This window comes from Scheffersomyces amazonensis, assembly GCF_036850825.1.
Source record: "Scheffersomyces amazonensis strain UFMG-HMD-26.3 chromosome Unknown RJT21scaffold_1, whole genome shotgun sequence".
NCBI classification, from domain to species: Eukaryota; Fungi; Ascomycota; class Pichiomycetes; order Serinales; family Debaryomycetaceae; genus Scheffersomyces; species Scheffersomyces amazonensis.
Genome location: NW_027042741.1, coordinates 2,321,100 through 2,345,514, shown reverse-complemented (window position 1 = coordinate 2,345,514; position 24,415 = coordinate 2,321,100). Strand labels below are relative to the sequence as shown.

At 32.4% G+C, this 24,415-nt stretch overlaps 10 protein-coding genes and 1 non-coding gene across 11 annotated transcripts; 9 read left to right on the top strand and 2 right to left on the bottom strand. All coding sequences in view use genetic code 12, as the record gives it.

The window, feature by feature from the left end:
* Nucleotides 1–526: 526 nt before the first annotated feature.
* On the top strand, nt 527–1,753 carry HLJ1 (type I HSP40 co-chaperone). Its single transcript, XM_064883443.1, has one exon. The coding sequence runs from the start codon at nt 712–714 to the stop codon at nt 1,684–1,686; it is 975 nt and encodes a 324-aa protein (XP_064741426.1). The 5' UTR covers nt 527–711; the 3' UTR covers nt 1,687–1,753.
* RJT21DRAFT_14585 (uncharacterized protein) lies at nt 1,754–4,916 on the bottom strand. The gene has a single exon (XM_064883442.1). It carries the CDS (start codon nt 4,816–4,818, stop codon nt 1,822–1,824), a length of 2,997 nt encoding a protein of 998 aa, XP_064741425.1. The 5' UTR covers nt 4,819–4,916; the 3' UTR covers nt 1,754–1,821.
* Nucleotides 4,917–5,677: 761 nt separating this feature from the next.
* RJT21DRAFT_t13 lies at nt 5,678–5,778 on the bottom strand. Its single transcript has one exon. It is a non-coding gene; the product is annotated as a tRNA-Lys (tRNA).
* Nucleotides 5,779–6,036: 258 nt separating this feature from the next.
* On the top strand, nt 6,037–11,209 carry NIK1 (Nik1p; the record flags this gene model as incomplete). Its single annotated transcript, XM_064882783.1, has 2 exons — nt 6,037–6,144; nt 7,633–11,209. 2 exons carry the CDS (start codon nt 6,037–6,039, stop codon nt 11,149–11,151), a joined length of 3,627 nt encoding a protein of 1,208 aa, XP_064741424.1. The 3' UTR covers nt 11,152–11,209.
* Nucleotides 11,171–12,849, top strand: RJT21DRAFT_117751 (putative serine dehydratase domain-containing protein). The gene has a single exon (XM_064880819.1). The coding sequence runs from the start codon at nt 11,451–11,453 to the stop codon at nt 12,717–12,719; it is 1,269 nt and encodes a 422-aa protein (XP_064741423.1). The 5' UTR covers nt 11,171–11,450; the 3' UTR covers nt 12,720–12,849.
* Nucleotides 12,766–16,375, top strand: POL3 (DNA-directed DNA polymerase delta). The gene has a single exon (XM_064880818.1). It carries the CDS (start codon nt 13,072–13,074, stop codon nt 16,300–16,302), a length of 3,231 nt encoding a protein of 1,076 aa, XP_064741422.1. The 5' UTR covers nt 12,766–13,071; the 3' UTR covers nt 16,303–16,375.
* A 215-nt stretch (nt 16,376–16,590) lies between these two features.
* RJT21DRAFT_101971 (uncharacterized protein) lies at nt 16,591–18,213 on the top strand (the record flags this gene model as incomplete). The annotated part of the gene is made up of 1 exon (XM_064879737.1): nt 16,591–18,213. One exon carries the CDS (start codon nt 16,591–16,593, stop codon nt 18,208–18,210), a length of 1,620 nt encoding a protein of 539 aa, XP_064741421.1.
* A 25-nt stretch (nt 18,214–18,238) lies between these two features.
* RJT21DRAFT_124430 (uncharacterized protein) lies at nt 18,239–19,105 on the top strand. Its single transcript, XM_064882782.1, has one exon. The coding sequence runs from the start codon at nt 18,501–18,503 to the stop codon at nt 18,993–18,995; it is 495 nt and encodes a 164-aa protein (XP_064741420.1). The 5' UTR covers nt 18,239–18,500; the 3' UTR covers nt 18,996–19,105.
* RJT21DRAFT_117747 (OPT family oligopeptide transporter) lies at nt 19,086–21,934 on the top strand. Its single transcript, XM_064880817.1, has one exon. The coding sequence runs from the start codon at nt 19,560–19,562 to the stop codon at nt 21,861–21,863; it is 2,304 nt and encodes a 767-aa protein (XP_064741419.1). The 5' UTR covers nt 19,086–19,559; the 3' UTR covers nt 21,864–21,934.
* A 231-nt stretch (nt 21,935–22,165) lies between these two features.
* Nucleotides 22,166–23,414, top strand: MRP7 (mitochondrial 54S ribosomal protein bL27m). The gene has a single exon (XM_064880816.1). It carries the CDS (start codon nt 22,191–22,193, stop codon nt 23,331–23,333), a length of 1,143 nt encoding a protein of 380 aa, XP_064741418.1. The 5' UTR covers nt 22,166–22,190; the 3' UTR covers nt 23,334–23,414.
* RJT21DRAFT_117745 (protein retreival receptor) lies at nt 23,415–24,271 on the top strand. Its single transcript, XM_064880815.1, has one exon. It carries the CDS (start codon nt 23,586–23,588, stop codon nt 24,162–24,164), a length of 579 nt encoding a protein of 192 aa, XP_064741417.1. The 5' UTR covers nt 23,415–23,585; the 3' UTR covers nt 24,165–24,271.
* Nucleotides 24,272–24,415: the final 144 nt, after the last annotated feature.

The window sequence follows — 24,415 nt, the reverse complement described above, 5'->3', positions numbered from 1 at the left end:
AATGATCAAAAACCTTCGACACATATAAAATCAATGTAATAGTTAATGAGTAAATTTTACGAAAGAGGTTAAACTGCAGGCATAGATAGAACTTATACTGGTTATAAAATTAGGAATCTTATGCAATGTAACAGGTAAGCAATACCGCATACTTTTCTTAGAAAAGAAATTTGCACTGATTCCCAAATGTGGGGAACTATTTCAAGTGTACCTTTTAAACAATATAATAAAAAATATCTATATAAGTGTATATCACAAATGTATTACAACAAATAAGGAAGTTCATCTCGGAACATATAATAATCCTCAACTATGATGTGGTTCATATCCCACGCTTGTAAAATTTTGCAGCTATCAAAATCATAGTCAAAAGGTTCCATTTGGTTCTATGGCGCAAAAAAAGAAATTATCGAAAAAAAAGGTCGTGCAACGGGGCACAGTTCTGGACCTTTTTTTTTATTAGCATTTTATCTAGTCTGTGAAAATTTGGGCCGAGCAAAATTGTAAAGGGTAACAGTAAAGGAGTAACTGTTAAGATCATATTCTTGAAGAATACGGTCTAAGTCGTCATACCAAACCTTGTACATAGTTTTAAGGTTGTCCCAACTTGAAATCAAATAATCCACTTTGTGTTGGAGTCAATAGATCATTTAGATAATCTTATCGGATAGACGTCGTATAGCTTATTAGCATATCGTATAATTTAAAATCATGCCTGAACCATCATATACAAAAGAACAAGAGACAATCGTCTTAAAGATTCTATCATATAAGCCTCATCAGTTTTATGAAATTTTACAAGTTACTAAAACTTCAAATGAAGGAGAAATTAAGAAATCATATAGAAAATTAGCTATCAAATTACACCCTGATAAAAATTCCCATCCTAGAGCTGCTGAAGCCTTCAAATTTTTAAATAAAGCTTGGGGTGTTTTAAGTGATCCATCAAAGAAAAAACTTTATGATCAGACAGGATCTGATCCAGATTCAAGATTCGCAGGTTATAATAGTTCTGCATCTAGTTCAGGTGCTTCTAGGGGTGGCGCTAGCCCGTTCGGAGGTTTCCAAGGTGGTGCAAGTCCTTTTGATGATGATATATTTAATATGTTCTTTGGAGGTGGTGGAGCTCAGGGTCCAACTTTCACTTTTGGAGGTAACGGATTCACTTTTCAATCTTTTGGTGGTGGACAACCATACGTAAGACAAAGATATCAACCAAGACGTCAACAGCGTCAACAGCAACAAGGTAGTCAACAATCACAAGAGGAACCATCCTTTATGGAAAGTTTAAGACAATTATTACCAATATTATTGATCATATTAGTTCCACTCCTTTCTGCATTATTCTCTGATTCATCGTCATCAGTACCTGACTATTCATTCGTTAAAGATAATCAATACAATTTACAAAGAGTAACACCTAGATATAAAATTCCATTTTATGTCACTCAAAACTTTGATACTAATAAGAAATTGCTGGATAAACAAATAAGGAATTTCGATTCAAAAGTAGAAAGTGTTTATATACAACATAAAAGAACGAATTGTGCAAGAGAGCAGACAATTAAAAATGAAATGATTGAAGATGCTCAGGGTTGGTTTTCTACTGATTATGAAAAGCTAAAGGAAGCTGAAGATTTACCAATGCCAAATTGTAAAGCATTAAGAGATTTACATTTAATTTAAAATAAGTATTCATTTAATTCTATCAGGAGCATATTTAATAAACACTTTGCTAATATTAATTGGCTACAAATTTATAAAGTAAGAATAGAAAATATTTTGAACTACGTAGAATTATCGATATGAAATATTTCAAGACTAATCTTGATGATATGTTTCAGGTGGGCCTAAGAAGGATTCAACAACGCCTCCGAAGTCAACAACAACCTTTTGGAAAACAACTGCTGGTTCTAAGGCCCATAACTTTAAAACATGCTCTCCACCATCAAGGATGTGGGTAGTATTATGAATCCAAACTCCATCATCTGCTGCAGTCTCCCATCCTGCTGGCATAGCAGTTGGATCGGTCGGATCAACCACAATTTGAACTATTTGAGGTTCCTCATTGTCAACTGCAATGGCATACTTCAATGGACGGTATGGATTAACATTCAATGATGGTGAAGTGTATACTGTGACATTTGCACCGTATTGGGGAGCAGTGAAACTGTAAAAGTTATATTCTAAATGCGAAGAATCATCACTAGCTTGTTGTGAATCAGCATTGACAGGGAACAATGTTACACCTGATAAGGTTCTACCATATCTGTCAATTTCAACATAGTATGTATCATTAGTTGAAATATTATTAGTAAAATGACCAGCTTCAATTGAAATTAATTGAGCAGATTCAATAAAACCACTGAAATTGGAAGGTGCACTTGTTTTATTTATTGGTAAATGAACCGAAGGTTCACCAAAGAATCCATAGCTTGAATTGGAAGATATATCAATAAAATCAATATTGTATCCATCTGGGGCTTTGTCCCAGTCAACGGTCACTTCAAGGAAGACTGAGTTCCAAATGCTATTATTAGTAGCAGAAATAGCTCCTGTTGATGGAGTGATTGTGACATAATCATTTTCGGCTGTTGCATTAAAGCTGATATCATAAATCCCTCTGTTGAATATTTCAATATACCTGCTTGGGGTATATGGATCCAATACAGGTAGAACCAATGTGTTATTACTATAGGCAACAGCATTATATTGATCATCACCAGGCACAGCACCTCTTGATTGTTCAACTGTCAACCCCAATGATCCAGCTAATGCATCTTCTGCTGATTGAACAAAAGCAACAGGCGGCATGGTATTCCTCATAGGTTGTTGCCAATAATCATAACCTAAATGGGTCTGATCCATCATATGAATCCATTTGCCGTCGAGTAAGGCATCATATTCCTTTTTCCAGTTGAAATCGTCTTGAAATCTTTGTTGAACATACTGTGCTAAAGAATTTGCTTGATTCCTTCTTTGTTCAGCATATAGGTGGTTTTTACCTGCTGAGATTTGGATATCATAGACGGTGTAACCAGCAACAACAGGATGAAGAATATATTCAAAGAAAGATGGTTGAACTTTCTGGGGTAATTTGTTGTATACGGCCCAAGCCCTGTCTGTTAAATTAGACCATTGTTCAAGAATAGTAACAGCTTCATTATAATTATATAAGTGATAGGTAGTTGTGTTTAATGATTCGTACTTCTTTCTTGATGCATAAAATCCATAGAGATCTAATATATCTGCAATTTCTTCAACATCGTTATAGTAAGCTCCGAATTCTCTTTCTGCCCAAGCAACGGTCCAATTCATGACAGTATTTATTTGTCCCCAAGTATCCATATCATAAGCCAATGAAAAGAAATATTCGATGGGTACTTCTAAAGGCTTCAAATCACCTACATTAACAACCCAAATTCTGTCAGCTTCTCTTTCGTAAGTCAAATGCATTTGTTCCCAAGTCTTCTCTAATGAAATGGTATTGATCCATTTGAAATCTCTTGGATCACCCACATAATCAAAGTGATAATACATACCAGCACCTCCTGCTCTTGATGTTTCATTAGAAACTGGAAGTCTTCTTACATTACCCCAATTATCATCAACCCATAATAAAGTAATGTCATCTGGAACTGACATTCCTTCTTGATAATAAGCTTGGACTTCTTTGTATAAACACCAAACCTGTGGAATATTAGTAACATTAGTTTCATTGAAGTATTCACCCAAAAGTTCTCTTTGAGTTTTAATGACATCCTCTAACAACGAAACTTCAACCCCTCCTGTAATTGGGGTATCACCAAATCCTCTCATACCAGTTGTCCACATATTATCGTATGGTTTACTTCTAATAATTCCTTCTCTCCAAAATTCAATAATGTTATCTTTATTAGTACTATAATCCCAAGAACCATTTCCAAAAGTAGTCCATTCATTAGTCGCTCTCATCAATGGTTCTGTATGAGAAGTTGACATTACAATACCGTAATAATCAGCCCAATATTGATTTTTAGGATCATCAACTCCAAACATGCTAGCCCACATTGCTGGCCATAAAAAATTGGCTCTCATCCTAAGCAATAATTCGAAAAGGTTAACGTAGAACTCATGAACAAAATAGGAGTTGTACAAACCCTCTGGATACTTTGCTTGTACCCAACCAGCTAAACTTGGTTGTTCATCATTAAGAAAAAGACCTCTATATTTCACACTTGGTTCACCCTGAGTTTTGACAATAGATTTAGAAACATATATTTGATTACGTTCTGGGGGTACTACATCGGCGAACCAATACCAAGGAGATACTCCAATTTGTTCCGAAACATCATAAATACCGAATATGGAACCTCTCTTATCACTACCTGCAATAACCAAAGCACTTTGAATACAAGGTGCTGGATTTTGAATAACCTTGGAAATATAAGATTCCCATTTACCTTCGATTTCACTTACATTAAGTTGTTTGCTTGAAATTAATCCATCAATAATAGATGAATTCCCAATAGTACCAACAATTATAGCCGTATCAATTTGCCCATGAACAGAAGAGCAAATGTTACTTGTAAAATTAACGACAGGTAAAGAATATCCTGTTACTTTCTTAAAATCATCACTGAGATCTAAACCAGCTCGAATAACACCTGGCCAGTCTTGTTGGTCTAAGAATAATGTTGCAACTTGATGGTTTGCATATAATGGTAATAAATCTTGCCCCTTACTTTCTTCAAAAAAGATGTTTTGCAACCCACCCAATGCGGAAACAGTAGACGCCGCAGCAATCAATGTGACAACATATTGTACCAAAGAACCCATTGTTTATTGTTAGGATTATTTAGTTGTTTATCTTGTTTTGTTGATGCGATCAAAACAACCAATAAATAACTGGGAAACCAAATCAGTATTTATAGTCGCTTTTAACTACTTATCATTCTTTACCTCAGTGTAAGCGCAAAATCTTTCGGATACCCTATTAAGCGTTTGGGTATGTATCATCTTCTGTATTTTTGTTTTGATTCCCGAAAGGGTTGTTAACTGCAAACACCGTACTACATTGTTCTCTTTGTTCGAATATGGGGTAGTGCAGCATTTTCGCAAAATTGAACAATACCACATGCAACTTGCCAGATTATTGACCTCTTCTACCTTCTAGCTACCGAAAAAAAGCGGTCACAGATTTGTAAAATCCCTTAATTGATAACCACATATCAAGCATTCTTCGACCTTCTTTAGAAATTCAATAGCTCTGTCTCCAATCAAATGTTAAGGGTATACCTTATACATTTCCGTGCGCAATTTTTAAGGTACATTGTTGCCTTATAAAAATGCGGGGGGCTTGTATGGCTTTTAGTTGCGAAATTAGATTTTTGAATTGGTGATATTAATTGAACCAATCAATTTAATGGTTCTAGCTTATGCATAATCCATTGAATGAATATATTTTATTTTGTACGTCTGGGGAGGCTTGATAAATTATGGCACTCAGTTCTGAATTTAAAGAGCATGACCCGGATTTACTAAAGTTACCTGGTAAAGTTACCTGGTAAAGTTACCTGGTAAGTTACCTGGTATTTAAGAAGATAACTTTTCTATTCGGATTAAGTTGTTACTTCGAATATAAGTCATACATGTATAAGACTTACATGTAATATAGAATTAAAAAATTAAAAAAGAAAGCCCGACGCGGGGGTCGAACCCGCAACCTTTTGATACCTTAAGTATGGTTGAACCAATTTTCTTAAAAGTCAAACGCTCTAGCCATTGAGCTAGCCAGGCAATTTTTGAAAAAAATTAGGGCTAGAATTCTCATGTTTGCATAATTGCACGTGAATTTTATCACGTGCCACTTTTGAAATTTCCAAAATTGGTCTTTTGCAAGTATTTTTGTCAATTCTGAGAGCAGGTTTGAGTTTATAACATCTGGATTCATCGACTTCATCTTTTCTGGGGTATTTTTCCTAGTAATATTCTTTATTTTATCAGCTGTTTAATCTGTTTTTAAAGAAATGTTATTATTGTGACCTGCATGTAATAATGCGCTACCAATATGAATTAGCTAACATTAAACAAACATTTCAACATAAACAACTCTTGCCTCAAGAAATTCCTAGTTATGCCTATAATAATGAATCAAAGAGGATTGTAATAATATGTGGTGGTAGATTTTCTTGGTAATCTTATCTTGCTCTTGGACCCGTTGAAGAAGAATGTGTTATCACTATCATTCAACTCTCTTACATGTTAGCTTTTACAAAATATTTCTCCAAAAAAGTGAGAAAACTAAGATTGGTAATACACTCGTACCTTTCATGTAACATAACCCAACAACAGCTGCAAAACCCTTCAATTCCATTCAATTAGTTAAAATAAGTTAGATCTCCTTTGAGTAGTTGCGAAACTTACATTGTCAAGCTTGACAGTTGATTTGGAATTGCCGCACGGCGAACTTTCAACTTTGTTTTAGAAGAGGCATCATGACGTCATAGCCAGGAGATTAGCAATTTTTGGTGAAGCAATGTGGAATGAGGCAGGCATAAGCAGGGAGAAGCAAGCAGAGGTATCTATAAATATCTTAGGGAGGTGAAACTGAATGGTGGCATTACGAAGTTATATGCGTATAAATGAAGCAGCGATATCGATATCAAAAACAGGGAGTGTGTAAGAGAGAGGAGTGCAGAGTGAGAGAGCGAGCAGAGACATGTTCTTATAATCAGGGGCACTGTAATCCACAAACAATTCTTATAATGATACTATGTAATACAATAATACAGTAATTACTCATATTAATCAGTATATAGTATAAGTAACTTAACTCTATTGTAAATTCCCTTTTAGTTAACCATTTACAAATTAACAAATTAACAAATTAACTGGCGGTGACGTCACGTGGAAGAATGCCCGAAATAGGAAGAGGAGTGCAGGTAGTAAATCACTAACTCTTTTATACAATGGTAGTAATTTAGATTGTTTCGAGTTTGTGGAATACTATATTGTTTCGTAATAGTGAAGTTGCTCAGTAAAAGCATAACCGATTGTGAGATCCTAATTCCGTTAAGTGTTAAGAGTTTTTAAGTATCAAATTACCCTTAACTATTAACTTAACAGTATCAGGACTTTTACAGTTGCGCATTACTACTATAGTAGAATACTAATAGTTATAATTACAACTTTGAATTATCTTCAAGTCCTACACTATACCTCCTATAGACTTTAAGTTGGAGGGTGTTATACATTGCCAAGCCAGAACATTCACGCAGGCACACAAGTTTCAAGTTTCAGTTCATTCATCACATAAGTACATTAGATAAGACTAGTACTCATCTATCTCATCTATCTCATCACCTACTTATCATAAGGACTTAATTTGACTCTACAACATTCATATTGGTGCCAAATATTTAGTTTATCTTTGTGTGATAGAAAACAAAGGTCCGGCTTTCCATACTTGTCATTGTTTGTTAATTAACTCCTTTTTAAATCCTTGTTGTGTATCGTCTTTTTGTTTTACTCATTTTAATTCAAGACATCAACTATTGTCGATCAACAAAATTCTTACAAAGGATAAACTTATTATAATTGATCTTATTTATCATATTACTTATCAGAGTTAGTTAATTCATCATTTCCAAGATTCCTCCGTTAATTAAAAAACCTAAAATCTCTTCCCTTACTAGTGAAGGTGAATCTACTGATACTGATCTTGATATCGATCTTAAACCAAGTGTGAGTGGGAAAGTTATGGATTCTTCTACAATTTTAAAGATTTTGGAAGATCCAGAATTATTTAAACAAAGACATGAAGAAATCCGATTAGAATTACTTGAACATGTTAAATCTCAAGATAATTTAATTGAAAATGTTACAGAAGAATTAGATAAATCAAAAGATGCCAATAAAGCTTTTAAACAAGCTTTAAGTGAAATTGGTACTGTTGTTATATCTGTTGCTATGGGGGATTTATCAAAAAAAGTTGAAATCCATACTGTTGAATCTGATCCAGAAATTTTAAAAGTTAAAATTACTATTAATACTATGATGGATCAATTACAAACTTTTGCTAGTGAAGTTACTAAAGTTGCAACTGAAGTTGCTAATGGTGAATTAGGTGGTCAAGCTAAAAATGAAGGATCAGTTGGAATTTGGAGATCTCTTACTGATAATGTTAATATTATGGCACTTAATTTAACTAATCAAGTTAGAGAAATTGCTGATGTTACTCGAGCTGTTGCAAGTGGTGATTTATCTAGAAAAATTAATGTTCATGCTCAAGGAGAAATTTTACAATTACAAATGACTATCAATACAATGGTGGATCAATTAAGAACTTTTGCATTTGAAGTTTCTAAAGTAGCTAGAGATGTTGGAGTTTTAGGTATATTAGGTGGTCAAGCTTTAATTGAAGGAGTTGAAGGTATTTGGAAAGAATTAACTGATAATGTAAATGCTATGGCACTTAATTTAACAACTCAAGTTAGAAATATTGCTAATGTTACAACTGCGGTTGCCAAGGGAGATTTATCTAAAAAGGTTACTGCTGATTGTAAAGGAGAAATTTTAAATTTGAAATTAACTATTAATCAAATGGTGGATCGTTTACAAACTTTTGCAGTTGAAGTTACAACTTTATCAAGAGAAGTTGGTACTTTAGGTATTCTAGGAGGTCAAGCTAATGTTCAAGATGTTGAAGGGGCTTGGAAAGCAGTTACAGAAAATGTTAATCTAATGGCAACAAATTTAACAAATCAAGTTAGATCTATTGCTACAGTTACTACAGCGGTAGCTCATGGAGATTTATCACAAAAGATTGATGTTCATGCTCAAGGAGAAATTTTACAATTGAAAAATACCATCAATAAGATGGTGGATTCGTTACAATTATTTGCTTCAGAAGTATCTAAAGTTGCCCGAGATGTGGGTATTAATGGTAAATTAGGTATTCAAGCTCAAGTTTCTGATGTTGATGGATTATGGAAAGAAATTACTTCTAATGTTAATACTATGGCATCAAATTTGACATCACAAGTTAGAGCTTTTGCTCAAATTACTGCCGCAGCAACCGATGGAGATTTTACAAGATTTATTACGGTTGAAGCATCTGGAGAAATGGATGCTTTAAAGACCAAGATTAATCAAATGGTGTTAAATTTAAGAGAATCAATTCAAAGAAATACTGCGGCAAGAGAAGCAGCAGAATTAGCTAATAGTGCTAAATCAGAATTCTTAGCTAATATGTCTCATGAAATTAGAACTCCATTAAATGGTATTATTGGAATGACTCAATTATCATTAGATACAGAATTAACTCAATATCAACGAGAAATGTTATCGATTGTTCATAATTTAGCTAATTCTTTATTAACTATTATTGATGATATATTAGATATTTCCAAGATTGAAGCCAATAGAATGACCGTTGAACAAATTGATTTTTCTTTAAGAGGTACAGTATTTGGAGCTTTAAAGACTTTAGCAGTTAAAGCTATTGAAAAGAATTTAGATTTAACTTATCAATGTGATTCATCATTCCCCGATAATTTAATTGGTGATTCATTTAGATTAAGACAAGTTATATTAAATTTAGCAGGTAATGCCATTAAATTTACTAAAAAGGGTAAAGTATCAGTTAGTGTTAAAAAATCAACTAAACAAGTTGAAGATTCAGAAAAATTATTATTAGAAGTTTGTGTTAGTGATACAGGAATTGGAATTGAAAAGGATAAATTAGGATTAATTTTTGATACATTTTGTCAAGCTGATGGTTCAACAACAAGAAAATTTGGTGGTACTGGATTAGGATTATCAATTTCTAAACAATTAATTCATTTAATGGGAGGAGAAATTTGGGTTACATCAGAATATGGATTAGGATCTAATTTTTATTTTACAATTAGTGTATCACCTTCAAAAATTAGATATACTCGACAAACTGAACAATTATTACCATTTAGTGGTCATCATGTTTTATTTGTTTCAACAGCTCATACTGATGAAGAACTTGAAGAAATTAGAGTGGCTATTGTAGAATTAGGATTAAATCCTGTTATTGTTCGAGATTCAAATGAAGCTACATTAACTGAACCAGTTAAATATGATATTATTATGATTGATTCTATTCAAACAGCTAAAATCCTTCGATTATTGAGTGAAGTCAAATATATTCCTCTTGTATTATTACATCATTCAATTCCAGAATTAAATATGAGAGTTTGTATTGATTTAGGTATTTCATCTTATGGAAATACTCCTTGTTCAATAACTGATCTTGCAAGTGCAATAATTCCTGCATTAGAATCAAGATCTATTTCTCAAAATTCAGATGAATCTGTAAGTTATAATGTATTATTAGCTGAAGATAATTTAGTTAATCAAAAACTTGCAGTAAGAATTTTAGAAAAGCAAGGTCATCAAGTTGAAGTAGTTGAAAATGGTTTAGAAGCATTTGAAGCAGTTCAAAAGAAGAGATATGATGTTGTATTAATGGATGTTCAAATGCCAGTTATGGGAGGATTTGAAGCTACTGAAAAGATTAGACAATGGGAAAAGAAATCTAATCCAATTGATTCTCTTACATTTAGAACTCCAATTATTGCTTTAACTGCTCATGCTATGTTGGGAGATCGAGAGAAATCTTTGGCTAAAGGAATGGATGATTATGTATCTAAACCATTAAAGCCAAAATTATTAATGCAAACCATTAATAAATGTATTCATAATATTAATCAATTAAAAGAACTTTCTAAGCAGAATAATAATAATAGAACATCTGATTTTGCTAAGAATTTGAAAAAGGGTTCTATTAAAAATGGTGAGAGATCAGCTACTAATTTACTAAATATTGGATCGAGTAATTCGAGTTCAAGTTTACTTAATGGTAGTTCAAGTTCTTCTCATAAGAATAATGGTAATGGTAATGGTAATGGTAATAGTAATAGTAGTAATGGTTCAATATCATTATCTCGTTCATCTACTCCTTCATCTGATTACCCTAACAGTCCAAAGATCAATAAAACAAGATCCAATGACTTTATTGCCACCACACGACCCATCCAGTTATCGATAAATAATCGATCTATTACTGAAAGTGTATTATCGTATCCTAAGCTCAGTGAAGTCGATAATATGGAAGTGGATGAAGATCACCATGATTAAGTGATTTCTTATCCGCTACCAATGCCAATGCCAATGCCAATGCGAATTCCAATTCCAATTATGTCCTCTAATGCTACAATGTCTTTGTTATTCACTTCTTCCTCTTGCTGTTATATATTGTTAATTGTTAATTGTGTGTATTTAAATTAAAGTATAATTCCGATATGTCTAACCTGTAACTTGTAACTTTTTTTCCAGCGAACCAAAGCCCGTGCGTATACTCCGAAACAGGTAACTGTACTACAAAGTACCTACTCAGTATAAACCCGATAGTAAATCTCCATACATTATAATTAAGTATGTTATACTATACCTCTAAATATTTAACCTATCCTGATAAGTCATCCTTATTGGAAGATTTTAAGGGGAAAAAGATTGAAGAATTACCTACTCCATCATTAGTAATTAATAGAGATAAATTTCAACATAATAGTAATAGTATGTTGAAAAATGCCTCTAAATTAAATGCTAGTTTTAGAGCTCATGTTAAGACTCATAAAACTTTAGAAGGAACATTACTTCAATTAGGTGAAGGGAATTTAAAGACTAGTAAATTAATTGTTTCAACATTAGCTGAAGCATGGAATTTATTACCGTTAGTGGAACGCGGGGAAGTCGACGATATAGTATTCAGTTTACCAGTGGTTAAATCAAGAATTGAAGAATTAGCAGATTTAGCATCTAAAATTCCTAATTTACGAGTATTTGTTGATCATGATGATCAAATCTTTAATTTAATTAAATATCGTCAAGAAAATCCTCATATTAAACCATGGTCAGTATTTGTTAAAATTGATATGGGTACTCATCGAGCAGGTTTAATTAATGAAAGTATTAGTTTAGATAAGATTCTTATTGATTTATTACGTTATGATGATAATAAGCAACATATTCAACTTCATGGATTCTATTGTCATGCGGGTCATTCTTATTCAGCTGATTCTTTAGGTGATGCAAAGAAAGTATTAATTGATGAAATTGATGCGGCTAATAAAGCAGCTCAATCAGCATTAGCATTTGATCCTGATTTAAAGCTTGTACTTTCAGTAGGGGCAACTCCTACTGCTCATGCTTCTCATGAATTAACTCTTGAAGAATTAAATGATCATTTTAAACCCGCATTATTGGGATCTTTAGAATTACATGCGGGTAATTATCCATGTTGTGATTTACAACAATTAGCTACTCATTGTGTTAATGAAGAAGATATATCTATATCAGTAATTGCCGAGATTGTATCAAAATATCCTAATCGAGGTGAAACAGCTCCTGGAGAACAATTAATTAATGCAGGAGTTATTGCTATGTCAAGAGAATCTGGTCCTATTCCAGGTTATGGTAAGATTATTGAACCTAAGGGTCATGGAGATTGGTATATTGGGAAACTTAGTCAAGAACATGGAATATTAGTACCTGGTTCAAATAATTGTACGTTTATACCTATTGGAACTCAAGTACGTATAATTCCTCAACATGCTTGTATTACTGCCGCCAGTCATCCTTGGTATTATGTTGTTGATGATCTGGGAGTGGTAGTAGATATATGGGTACCATTCAGAGGGTGGTAATGATACCAGGGTAACTATAGGATAACTATAACTAAAACTATAACTGTAACTATAGTATAATACTATAACTATAGTATATAACTATAACTATAGTATATAACTATAAACATATAACTATAGTATATAACTATAAACATATAACTATAGTATATAACTAGAGAATATAACTAACAAGTAGAGTATATAACTAACACTATAAGTATCTATATTTATTTGCAGCAATTGTGCCTTATGTACTGCGGCATGGTGGCCATCTGCAACCTACGCGAAGTATACGCGTCCAACATGATTTCAAATCCATTAACTACTACTGGTAGCAATAAAGAAGTAATATACAACCACAGTACAAGTGATGTCACAAATTAAACGTCATAATGACACACAGGCACATTCGTTGCCTGCTGCTTCACAAACAATTTCATCGCAAATTGAACTAACTCCATCACAAGAACAATTATTAAAAAAAGTTAAAAGACCTAATGGAGGAGAAGAACCATCAGAATTTGAAAGAGAACTTTTAAATATGACTCTGACAGCAAAGGAAGTAGGCCTGGAAGAAGATCAAGAATGGTCCCGTCCTAAATTATCACCTGATTTCAATTCACAAACTTTTGATATTAGTTTCCAACAATTAGATGCTGAAGAATATTATAGTGGAGATAATACTTATGCAAGATTTTTTGGAGTAACTGATCAAGGTCATTCAGTACTTTGTAATGTAACAGGATTTATTCATTATTTTTATGTACCTGTTCCTAAAGGATTTATTCAAAATCAACATTTAATTCGATTTATAAATTATTTAAAATCAACTTATGATGGAGTTAATGATGTAGAAATTCTGTTAAAGGAATCAATTTGGGGATTTAATAATAATATTAAAACTCAATTTCTTCGAATTTATGTTAATAATAGTAAAAATATTACTAAAGTAAGATCAGCATTTGAAAGAGGTGATATTCATTTTGAAAATTTATTCCCTCCTCAAAATGTATCATTTGATAATATTAATTATGTATTAAGATTAATGATAGATTGTAAAATTACTGGAATGTCTTGGATTACTTTACCAAAGGGGAAATATTCATTAATTGAAGAAGATTCTCGAATTTCAACTTGTCAAATTGAATGTTGTATAAATTATAAAGATTTAATTTCTCATGCTTCAGAAGGTGAATGGTTAAAAATGGCTCCACTTCGAATTCTTTCATTTGATATTGAATGTGCTGGTAGAAAGGGGATTTTCCCAGAACCAGAACATGATTCAGTTATTCAAATTGCTAATGTTGTACTGAAATATGGAGATTCAAGACCTTTTATTAGAAATGTATTTACAGTAAATACATGTTCTTCAATTATTGGATCTCAAATTTTTGAACATGAAAAGGAAGCAGAAATGCTTATGCATTGGCGTGATTTTGTAGTTCAAGTAGATGCTGATGTAATCATTGGTTATAATACTGCTAATTTTGATATACCTTATCTTCTTGATAGAGCAAAAGCTTTAGGAGTTAATAAATTTCCTTATTTTGGTAGATTAAAAACTATTAAACAAGAAGTTAAAGATTCAACATTTAGTTCCAGAGCTTATGGTACAAGAGAAAATAAAGTAGTTAATATAGATGGAAGAATGCAATTAGATTTATTACAATTTGTTCAAAGAGAATATAAACTTAGATCTTATACATTGAATTCTGTATCAGCTCATTTCTTAGGTGAACAAAAGGAAGATGTTCAACATTCAATTATTACTGATTTACAAAATGGTACTAAAGAAACTAGAAGAAGATTGGCAGTCTATTGTTTAAAAGATGCTTATTTACCATTAAGATTATTAGATAAATTAATGTGTTTAGTTAATTATACTGAAATGGCCAGAGTTACAGGAGTTCCATTTTCTTATTTACTTTCAAGAGGTCAACAAATTAAAGTTATTTCTCAATTATTTAGAAAATGCTTACAAGAAGATATTGTAATTCCTAATATGAGAAGTGAAGGTACAAATGAAGAATATGAAGGTGCAACAGTTATTGAACCAAGTAGAGGTTATTATGATGTACCTATTGCAACTTTGGATTTTAGTTCTTTATATCCTTCTATTATGATGGCTCATAATTTATGTTATACAACTTTACTTAATAAGCAATCAATAACTGCATTTAATTTAACTGAAGATGATTATACTAAGACTCCAAATGGTGATTATTTTGTAAAAGATACTAAAAGACAAGGGATTTTACCAACAATTTTAAATGAATTACTTACTGCCAGAAAGAAAGCTAAAGCAGATTTGAAAAAGGAAACTGATCCATTTAAAAGAGATGTTCTTAATGGTAGACAATTAGCTTTAAAGATTTCTGCTAATTCAGTTTATGGATTTACTGGAGCAACCATTGGGAAATTACCTTGCTTACAAATTTCTTCATCAGTTACTGCCTTTGGTAGAGAAATGATTGAAAAAACTAAAAATGAAGTTCAAGAATTTTATTCAAAAAAGAATGGTCACCCATATGATGCTCAAGTTATTTATGGTGATACTGATTCAGTTATGGTAAAATTTGGTTATCAAGATCTTGAAACTTGTATGAAATTAGGTGAAGAAGCTGCTAATTATGTCTCGACTAAATTTAAAAAACCCATTAAATTAGAATTCGAGAAGGTTTATTTCCCATATTTGTTAATCAATAAAAAGAGATATGCCGGTTTATATTGGACTAGAACTGATAAATTTGATAAGATGGATACTAAAGGTATTGAAACTGTTAGAAGAGATAATTGTAGATTGGTTCAAAATGTTATTACTAAAGTATTGGAATTTATTTTAGAAGAAAGAGATGTGGATAAAGCATGTCGATTTGTTAAACAAACAATTGCTGATTTATTACAAAATAGAGTTGATTTATCACAATTAGTCATTACCAAAGCTTATTCTAAACATGATTATGCTGGTAAACAAGCCCATGTGGAATTAGCAGAAAGAATGAAAAAGAGAGATGCTGGATCTGCTCCAGCTCTTGGAGATCGTGTAGCATATGTTATTATTAATTCAGGAAGTGATAAAGCTTATGAAAAATCAGAAGATCCTTTATATGTATTAGAGAATTCTTTACCAATTGATGTTAAATATTATCTTGAAAATCAATTAACTAAACCATTGGAAAGAATTTTCGTACCAATTTTAGGAGAAAGTAAAACTAAAGAATTATTGGCAGGAGCTCATACAAGAACTATCAAACTTTCAGCACCAAAGACTGGAGGTCTTATGAGATTTGCTAAGAAAACAGAAGTATGTGTATATTGTAAAACTCCATTAAAAGATGATAATCATGGAGCTTTATGTCCAAATTGTATACGAGAAGGTAGAGGTCCTGAATTATATGGTAATGCATTATCTCAAATGAATTATTTAGAAAATAAATTTTCAAGATTATGGACTGAATGTCAAAGATGTCAAGGTTCATTACATCAAGAAGTTCTTTGTTCAAATAAAGATTGTCCAATATTTTATATGAGAAAGAAATCTCAAAAGGATGTCTATCAACAATCTTTAGAGTTAGTAAGATGGGATAAAACAACATGGTAATTTCATATATATTAAATGTACATTATTTTTCTATTATTATTTGTATATTATAATTTATATTATAGTAGTTATACCCCCCACTTTTTTTTTGCTGCAAAAAAAAAACACTGTAATGGTTAAATTGTCCAATGAAAGAATTGTTAAAAATAAGCCATTAACTAAATCCTACAAGAACATATAACGAAAGCTAATAACTTCAAAGGTAGTTTCTAATGAGTATAAATATGTCATTTATTTTCTTTGTAGACTGAATATGAGCTGGTTACCATAATCAGAATAATTGCAACAATGATCTTACGAAGACTTGGACCAATCCCAATTACTTTACTTTCTGGATTCTTAGGAGCAGGTAAAACCACCCTTCTAGAACATATACTTACTGCTAGTCATGGATTGAAAATTGCAGTAATTATTAATGATGTTTCCAAGTTGAACATTGATGCTGCATTACTTCAAAACCATAAAGTAACTAACAAAGAAGAAAAATTAATTCAATTACAAAATGGTTGTATATGTTGTACATTAAGAGGTGATTTACTTGAAGAATTGGTATCCTTGGCTAAATCTAAGGCTTTCCAGTATATTGTAATTGAATCAACTGGTATATCTGAACCTATGCAAGTTGCTGAGACTTTTACTACTGAATTCAGTGAAATGCTTTTAAATTCACAAGAGGAAATGGATGAGAACGAATCTAAAATATTAAAAGAAATTATTAGCAAAGGTGGATTACACAAGCTAACTAAATTAGATACTTGTGTAACTATGATAGACGCTTTAAACTTTTTCAATAATCTTGAAACAATTGATTTCTTAATTGATAGGTATGGAGATCATGGATCTGGAGAACAAGAAAGAACAATAACAGATTTACTTATTGATCAAATTGAATTTGCCGATGTGATTATTATTAACAAAGTCTCAACTGTTTCCAAGGCTAAGTTAAAGAGAATTGAAAAAATGATTCATACATTAAATCCAGTAGCCAAAATCATTAAAACGGATTATGCTAAAGTAGATATTAAACAAGTTGTGAATACCAAGTTGTTTAATTTCGATAAAGCTCAGACTTCTGCTGGTTGGTTACAAAGTCTTAATGAAATGACAGTTAGACAAGGATTTGGAACTAAAAATAAAAGCACAGTGACTCCTAAACCAGAAACTGAAGAATACGGCATTAATAACTTTATTTATAGAGCGAAAAGACCATTTCATCCAGAAAGATTATTTGATGTTATAAAGGATAAGTTTGTTATCATCGAAAGATCACTGCCAAATGAGCTGAATGAGGACCAAAATGACTTAGAAGGTGCAACAGAACAAGAAGAAAACGATGAAGAAGCAGAGAGTGACGAAGAAGAAGAAAGTGTAGACGAAGAAGAAGATGAAGATGAAGATATTGCTACTGCCGAAAAGGAGTATATTCATAATAAGAAGAAATCGGCTTTTGGTCCTGTGTTAAGATCTAAAGGTTTTATTTGGTTAGCTTCTAGATACATCAGTAGAGGCGAATGGTCTTCAGCAGGTTCAATGTTGACCATTAATGGAGGTATTCCATGGTTTGATGTAATAGGAATTCCACCTACCACCAAAGAAGCAGCTAAACTAATTAAAGAAGAATTGAAACAAAAATACGGTGATAGACGGAATGAAATTGTATTCATTGGTTTAAACCTTAATCCTACTAAAATCACCAAACTTATGGATTCTTGTTTAGTGACCGACGAAGAACTTGAGCAAATGGATAAAGTATTGAAATCAGAGAAGAAATTAATCAATATTGAGAGGAAATTGCAAAAGGTCTTTGCTGATGGATTTGAAGATTGGATCGTTTTGGATGATGAACCTGAAGCTCAGGAGGAGAAGTCAATTGATAATCACAAACACAATCATAAACATCGTAAATAGTCGTAAATCTGTATAAAGCTTAATTATAATTAGATCTAAAAGTGGAAATCATTCCGCAGCCAAATTTGACATAATAATTTTCTGCTCCACTGGAATTAATCTCGCTATTACTTTTCGGCGTGGGGGTCCCTCCACCCCTCCTAAATAACGTTGTTTAGTGTTCCCACTGCGAACTCGCCCCCCACCGTGGAGATTGAGTATAAAATATCTAGGATAGACTTCAAAGTGAAAAATCTGACTAAACACGGTGTGAAATAAAGCAACGTGATATAAACACAAGTACAGACACAATGGCCAAAGAATTATACACATATAGTTTAGATCAATTGGATGAATTAGAAGGTTCTTCAATTGCCTTAAGCAAATTTGATGCCGATGTTGCATGGGAAATTGGTACTTATGCTAGAAATGTTGGTCTTAAAAAATATCCTGGTAAAGCTATTTTAATAGACATTAGATTAACTTCTGGTCAAGTTTTATTCCACAGTGCTACAGCTCCTGGTGCCACCGTTGATAATGAAAAATGGGTTGATAGAAAAATTAACGTAGTTAATAGATGGGGTAAATCTAGTTTTTGGATAGGTCAAAAATTAAGAATCAAAGATCAACCTATTGAAGAAGCTCTCTTCGTTTCTGTATTTGATTATGCTACCCATGGTGGTAGTGTTCCAATTAGGCTCAAGAATTTGGATAGTGCTATTGGTACCTTAACCATAAGTGGATTGGCACAAGAAGAAGATCATTTGTTAGCCATAGAAACTTTAAAAGAATTTTCCAGTAAGTAGAATATGTCACATAACTATAAAATAGGACTTTTAGTAACATGCTACATGAATTTATGGTAGTATTTAAGGTTTATACTATAAATAACACAAGTTTGCTTAAATAAGGCGCGCGAAACGGCGTTTGGCTTTGGCTCTTTGTTAAGCGCAAAATTCTTCTTTCATCCACAGTTTTTCCATTAGAAAACGCATTAAACGTAACAATAAGATTTGCATCTAGTTGCTATTACTTATAATTAAACATTATCCGTACGGAATATTTCAGCATTAATTATCCACAGTTACTGAAATACATCGGCACCAAATTTTTAATTATATTTTTTTTCAATGTATGATCTACTGACATACATACGCTAACTCAAGATTACATTAATTACAGCAATAGTTTACACGTGAAATGACAAATGAAGTATACATTTTATATCTTTGACCCTTTATCTGAATGGCTCTTTTAATGAAATCTAATGCTTGCTGTCATTAATCTCTTTCCAAACTATTTAAGCCGACAAGATGGCTGAAGAAATAATAGGATCTAAATTTTTGCAGCAAGATCTAAGTTCATAAAACATGGTTAAACAAGTTTCTGAAATCGAGATAATTTCTAACACTACATCTCATGAGAAGCAATATTCCTTTGGTGAATTTATTAAAGAGAAGCAAGAAGACATAGAAAGCTCTAATGTATCCGAAGAAGAACTTGATCCTGACGTGGAAGAGCTTCCTCTTATTGTCAGAGAAATAGTTCCTCTTGAAGATGACCCTTCCATTCCAGTATTCACATTCCGTTATTTTATCTTGGCTATCATCTTTATCATACCTGGTGCATTCATTGACACAATGAATTCTTATCGTACAACTTCTGCTGCATATTCTATTTTCTTTGTCCAAATTGCATCTCATTGGGCTGGTAAATGGTTAGCTAAAGTTTTACCTAATAAAGAAGTTCGAATTTTTGGAAGATTTAAATTTAACCTTAATCCTGGACCATGGTCAATTAAAGAAACTGCATTAATCACCATAACGGCCAATAGTGGTGCAACTGGAAATCAAGGTACTACTCCTCTTTCTTTAAGTGAAGTATATTATGGAACAAAGGTAAATGGTGCTCTTGCAATTTTCTATATGTGGGCTATTGTATTCATTGGTTATTCTTATTCAGCTATCGCTAGAAACTTTTTGATATATGATCCTCAATTTATATGGCCCCTGGCTTTAATGCAAACAACGTTATTCCAGACTCAGAAGAAATCAGATGGTGATTCTAAACTTGGTTCCAAACAAATGAAAGTTTTCTTTATTGCTTTGATAGGTATGTCAGTTTGGGAATTCTTTCCTGAATTTATTTTCCCAATGTTATCTTCATTAGCTTTCTTATGTTGGGTTGCTCCAAGAAATAAAACTGCTAATTTTATAGGATCTGGATTGAATGGTATGGGCTTCTTGAACTTAACTTTGGATTGGTCTAATATTACATCATCGATAATGCTTTCACCATATTGGATTCAGGTAATTCAATTTATAGCATTTGTATTTGGTGCATGGATTCTTCTTCCTGCTGCTAAATGGGGTAATCTCACTGATTTCAAATATGGATTAATGTCTAATGGTTTGTTCTTATCAAATGGAACTGCTTATCCAACAAATAAGTTGTTAACAAATGATCTTCGGTTGAATCAGACTGCACTTGCCGAATTAGGTCCAGTCCATATGGGAGCTCAAACTGCATGGAATATGTTCTTTGCTTATGCCAGTTATATTAGTGGTGTAGTTTGGGTTTGCTTATTTGGTTACGAAAGTATGGGAAATTCGATCAAGAAGCTATATGCTTCCTTCAGGGCAAGGAAAACCAGCGATAAAACGCTAGCTTTATCCATCAATGAACAATATACAGATAGACTTAACAAGTTACAATCAAAATATAATGAAGTTCCTCAATTATGGTTCCTTATACTTTTTGCAGCTTCATTTATTACTTTGTTGGTAATTTTTGCAACCGGTAGATTATTCATGCCTTGGTGGTGTATGATTGTTGGTATAGCTTTTGGAGCATTAATTGTCACACCCTTATCATGGTTATATGCACTTTCAAACTTTCAATTAGCTATTGGTTCATTTGATGAATTATTATATGGCTATATGGTGCAAAATAGGACTGATAAACATCCAGTTGGAGCAACAATTTATGGAGCTATTGCTGGTGATGCTTGGTATAGAGCACAGTATATACTTCAGGATCAGAAAATTGGTCATTATATGCATTTACCCCCTAAAGCGGTTTTCTTTTCCCAAATTTTTGGTGCATTAGTTGGTATTCCAATTAATTATGCCGCTATGAGGTGGGTGTTAAACACCAAGATGGACTTCTTGAATGGTACTAAGATAGATCCATTACATCAATGGACTGGTCAATCACTTAAATCATACAACACGAAAGCCGTTCAATATGTTATCCTTGGCCCTAAGATTCTATTTGAGAATTATTCAATTTTGCCTTATGGTTTTGTATTAGGAGTTGGAGCTCCAATAGTATTTTACATATTGCATAGACTCTTCCCTAATTCTAGATTAAAGTTCAGATTATGGAATACAACAGTGTTCTTTTCAACTATGGAGAATTTTTACGGGAACTTATCTACCGGATATTTTTCACAATTTATTGGTGGTACAGTAGCTATGTTTTGGGCTTATCGTTACAAACATGAGCTTTGGAAGAGATACAATTACCTTTTAGCTGCTGCTTTTGATACTGGATATAATCTCACAGTATTATTGATTTTCATTATATTTTCTTCTGGTAGAGTTATAAATATGCCAAACTGGTGGGGGAATAATGAAGAAAGTGTAGAGAGATGCTTTGCCTTAGTCGACTAAATAGAAAATTCGCAGCTATTTGGATTTATTATCATAGACTGTAACTTTATATAGAATAAAATACCAAAAGATTTAATATATTAATTTTATATAAGTCCATTTCACACTATGTATACACTTCACGACTTTTTCCCAACCCTTCATACTAATGAAGGGTACTGGAACTGGTTCTTATATAATCTACAGGTAGAGATTATTGATGATAATATATGAATTTTGGAGTTCGCACGACACTGAAAAATCCAGGGAAATTTTTCAAATTTTTTTGTTGAAGAAGGAAGAGAGAGAGTTGAACCACCCCATAAATATTGAAGTTAGGATCCAAAAATGTTAAGAAGTATTAGTGGGATTAAGGCTGGCCGTGGTTCTGTACCAAGTGGGTTGTCTTTGGTTTCTTTAGCCAACAGTTTAACCCAAATCCGTACTGCCACCAAGAAAGTTTCTGGTTCTAAGACCAATAAGAATGATTCAGCTGGTAGAAGATTAGGTCCAAAAGCATATGAAGGGAATTTTGTTAAACCAGGACAAATTATAATGAGACAAAGAGGTACTAAGATCCATCCTGGAGAAAATGTTAAGATTGGTATTGATCATACTATTTATGCATCTGAACCAGGATATGTTCGTTTTTATTTAGATCCTTTCCATCCATTAAGAAAATATGTTGGAGTAGCATTAAAGAGTGGAGTTAAATTACCAACTCCACATTTTGCTCCAAGACGTAGAAGATTTGGTTATGAATTAATCGAAGATCCTGTCAAGGCTCAACAAGAAGAAGACCATATGTCAAGAAAAGAATATCTTTATCAACCAGAATTAAAGGAATTAACTATTGCCAAAGAAAATTATAAGCAAGAAACCATCTCAAATATTAAACAAAGCTTACAGAATGATTTCCAATTACAAGATATTGATTATGATGTGGCAGCTAGCAGATTATTTAATGTATTACAATTAGCTAAAGCAGGTCAAAGTATTGAATCTGCTAAGAAACAAGATATATTTGATTTTTCATATAATTTACAATTAGCAGTTCAAAGAGGAGAAATATCAAAGGAAGATGCAACTGCCAAAACTTCTGAATATATTAGTTTAACTCAACAATTGGAAAAAGATGTCAATATCGATATTGATGGATCTGTCTATAAATACTTAACTAAAGAACAAGTGGCCAGTAAACAAGAAGAAATAATACAAAAACTTGAAACTGAATTCTATAAATTACTTTCTAAAGATGAAAAGGATCAAGTTTCAAAATTAATCAATACTCCAGGAGTATTTTCAACTGAACAACGCTCAACATTAACTCATAAATTCTTGCCAGATTTTATTCCATATGATGTTCCAGGATCTGTCATAGAAAACATTAATCCAGAAACTGTATCCAAAGATATTGTAGTACAAAGAGTATTTGATGAAACCACTAGATCCACTAGAATTATTGGTAGACCTCAAGCAGTATTCCAATAAATTCATAGCCTGTAAATATAAATACACGACCCCGTACATAGTAAAAAATAAAAAAAGATTTAAGATCTTTAATGTAAAACGCGCGAAAAACAGTGAAAAATTGGGCATGTACACGCCGTTCACCTGTCCTAGTCAACGAACTAACAAAAGCTCTTTACCTCCTCTTCCTACCACATAAGAGTTATACTGACACGTCATTATCAATTCCTTTAATAATACTTAGTAGATAATCAAAAGTACAGACGTAACATTATGGGGTTTGACTTTTCATCACCTGCGGTTCAAAGTAACCCAATTTATCAGCAATTTGTCAAAGTTGAAGTGACATATCAAAAATTCTTAGATCAATCAGTTCCTCATACTTTACAGAGATGGAGTGTATTTGGAGTTTTACTTGCATTATTTTTACTTCGAATTATTTTCACTCAAGGTTGGTATATAATATGTTATGGACTTGGGATTTATTTATTAAATTTGTTTTTAGCATTTTTAACACCAAAATTTGATCCATCATTAGAACAAGAATTAAAGAATGAATCAATTGAAGAAGGTATTCAAGATGATATTCCTAATGAAGAAGATGATGAATTTCGTCCATTTATTAGAAGATTACCAGAATTTAAATTCTGGTATAATGCTACTCGTGCTACATTAATATCAATCTTTTTATCATTATGGACTATATTTGATATTCCTGTATTTTGGCCTATACTCTTAATGTATTTTGTAGTTTTATTCACTTTAACTATGAGAAAGCAGATTCAACATATGATAAAGTATAAGTATTTACCCTTTGATTTTGGTAAGACCAGATACAGAAGAGCTGTATAATGAGGAGTACTATTTATATACTATATTATATACTATATACTACCTATATTATATACTATATAGTATTTACTCTAACTAATTATAATGTATATTTACTAGTCAATTAATGAGAGAGAGAGAGAGAGAGAGGGAGGCTATGAGTCTGAGTTTAATAAGTAGAGTGCGCACGTGACTCAGCCAATGGCTCGAGATTTCCCTGCTGCGACCTCTCGAGTCCCCGAGTTTATTTTCCACTTTCCTCCACCCCTATT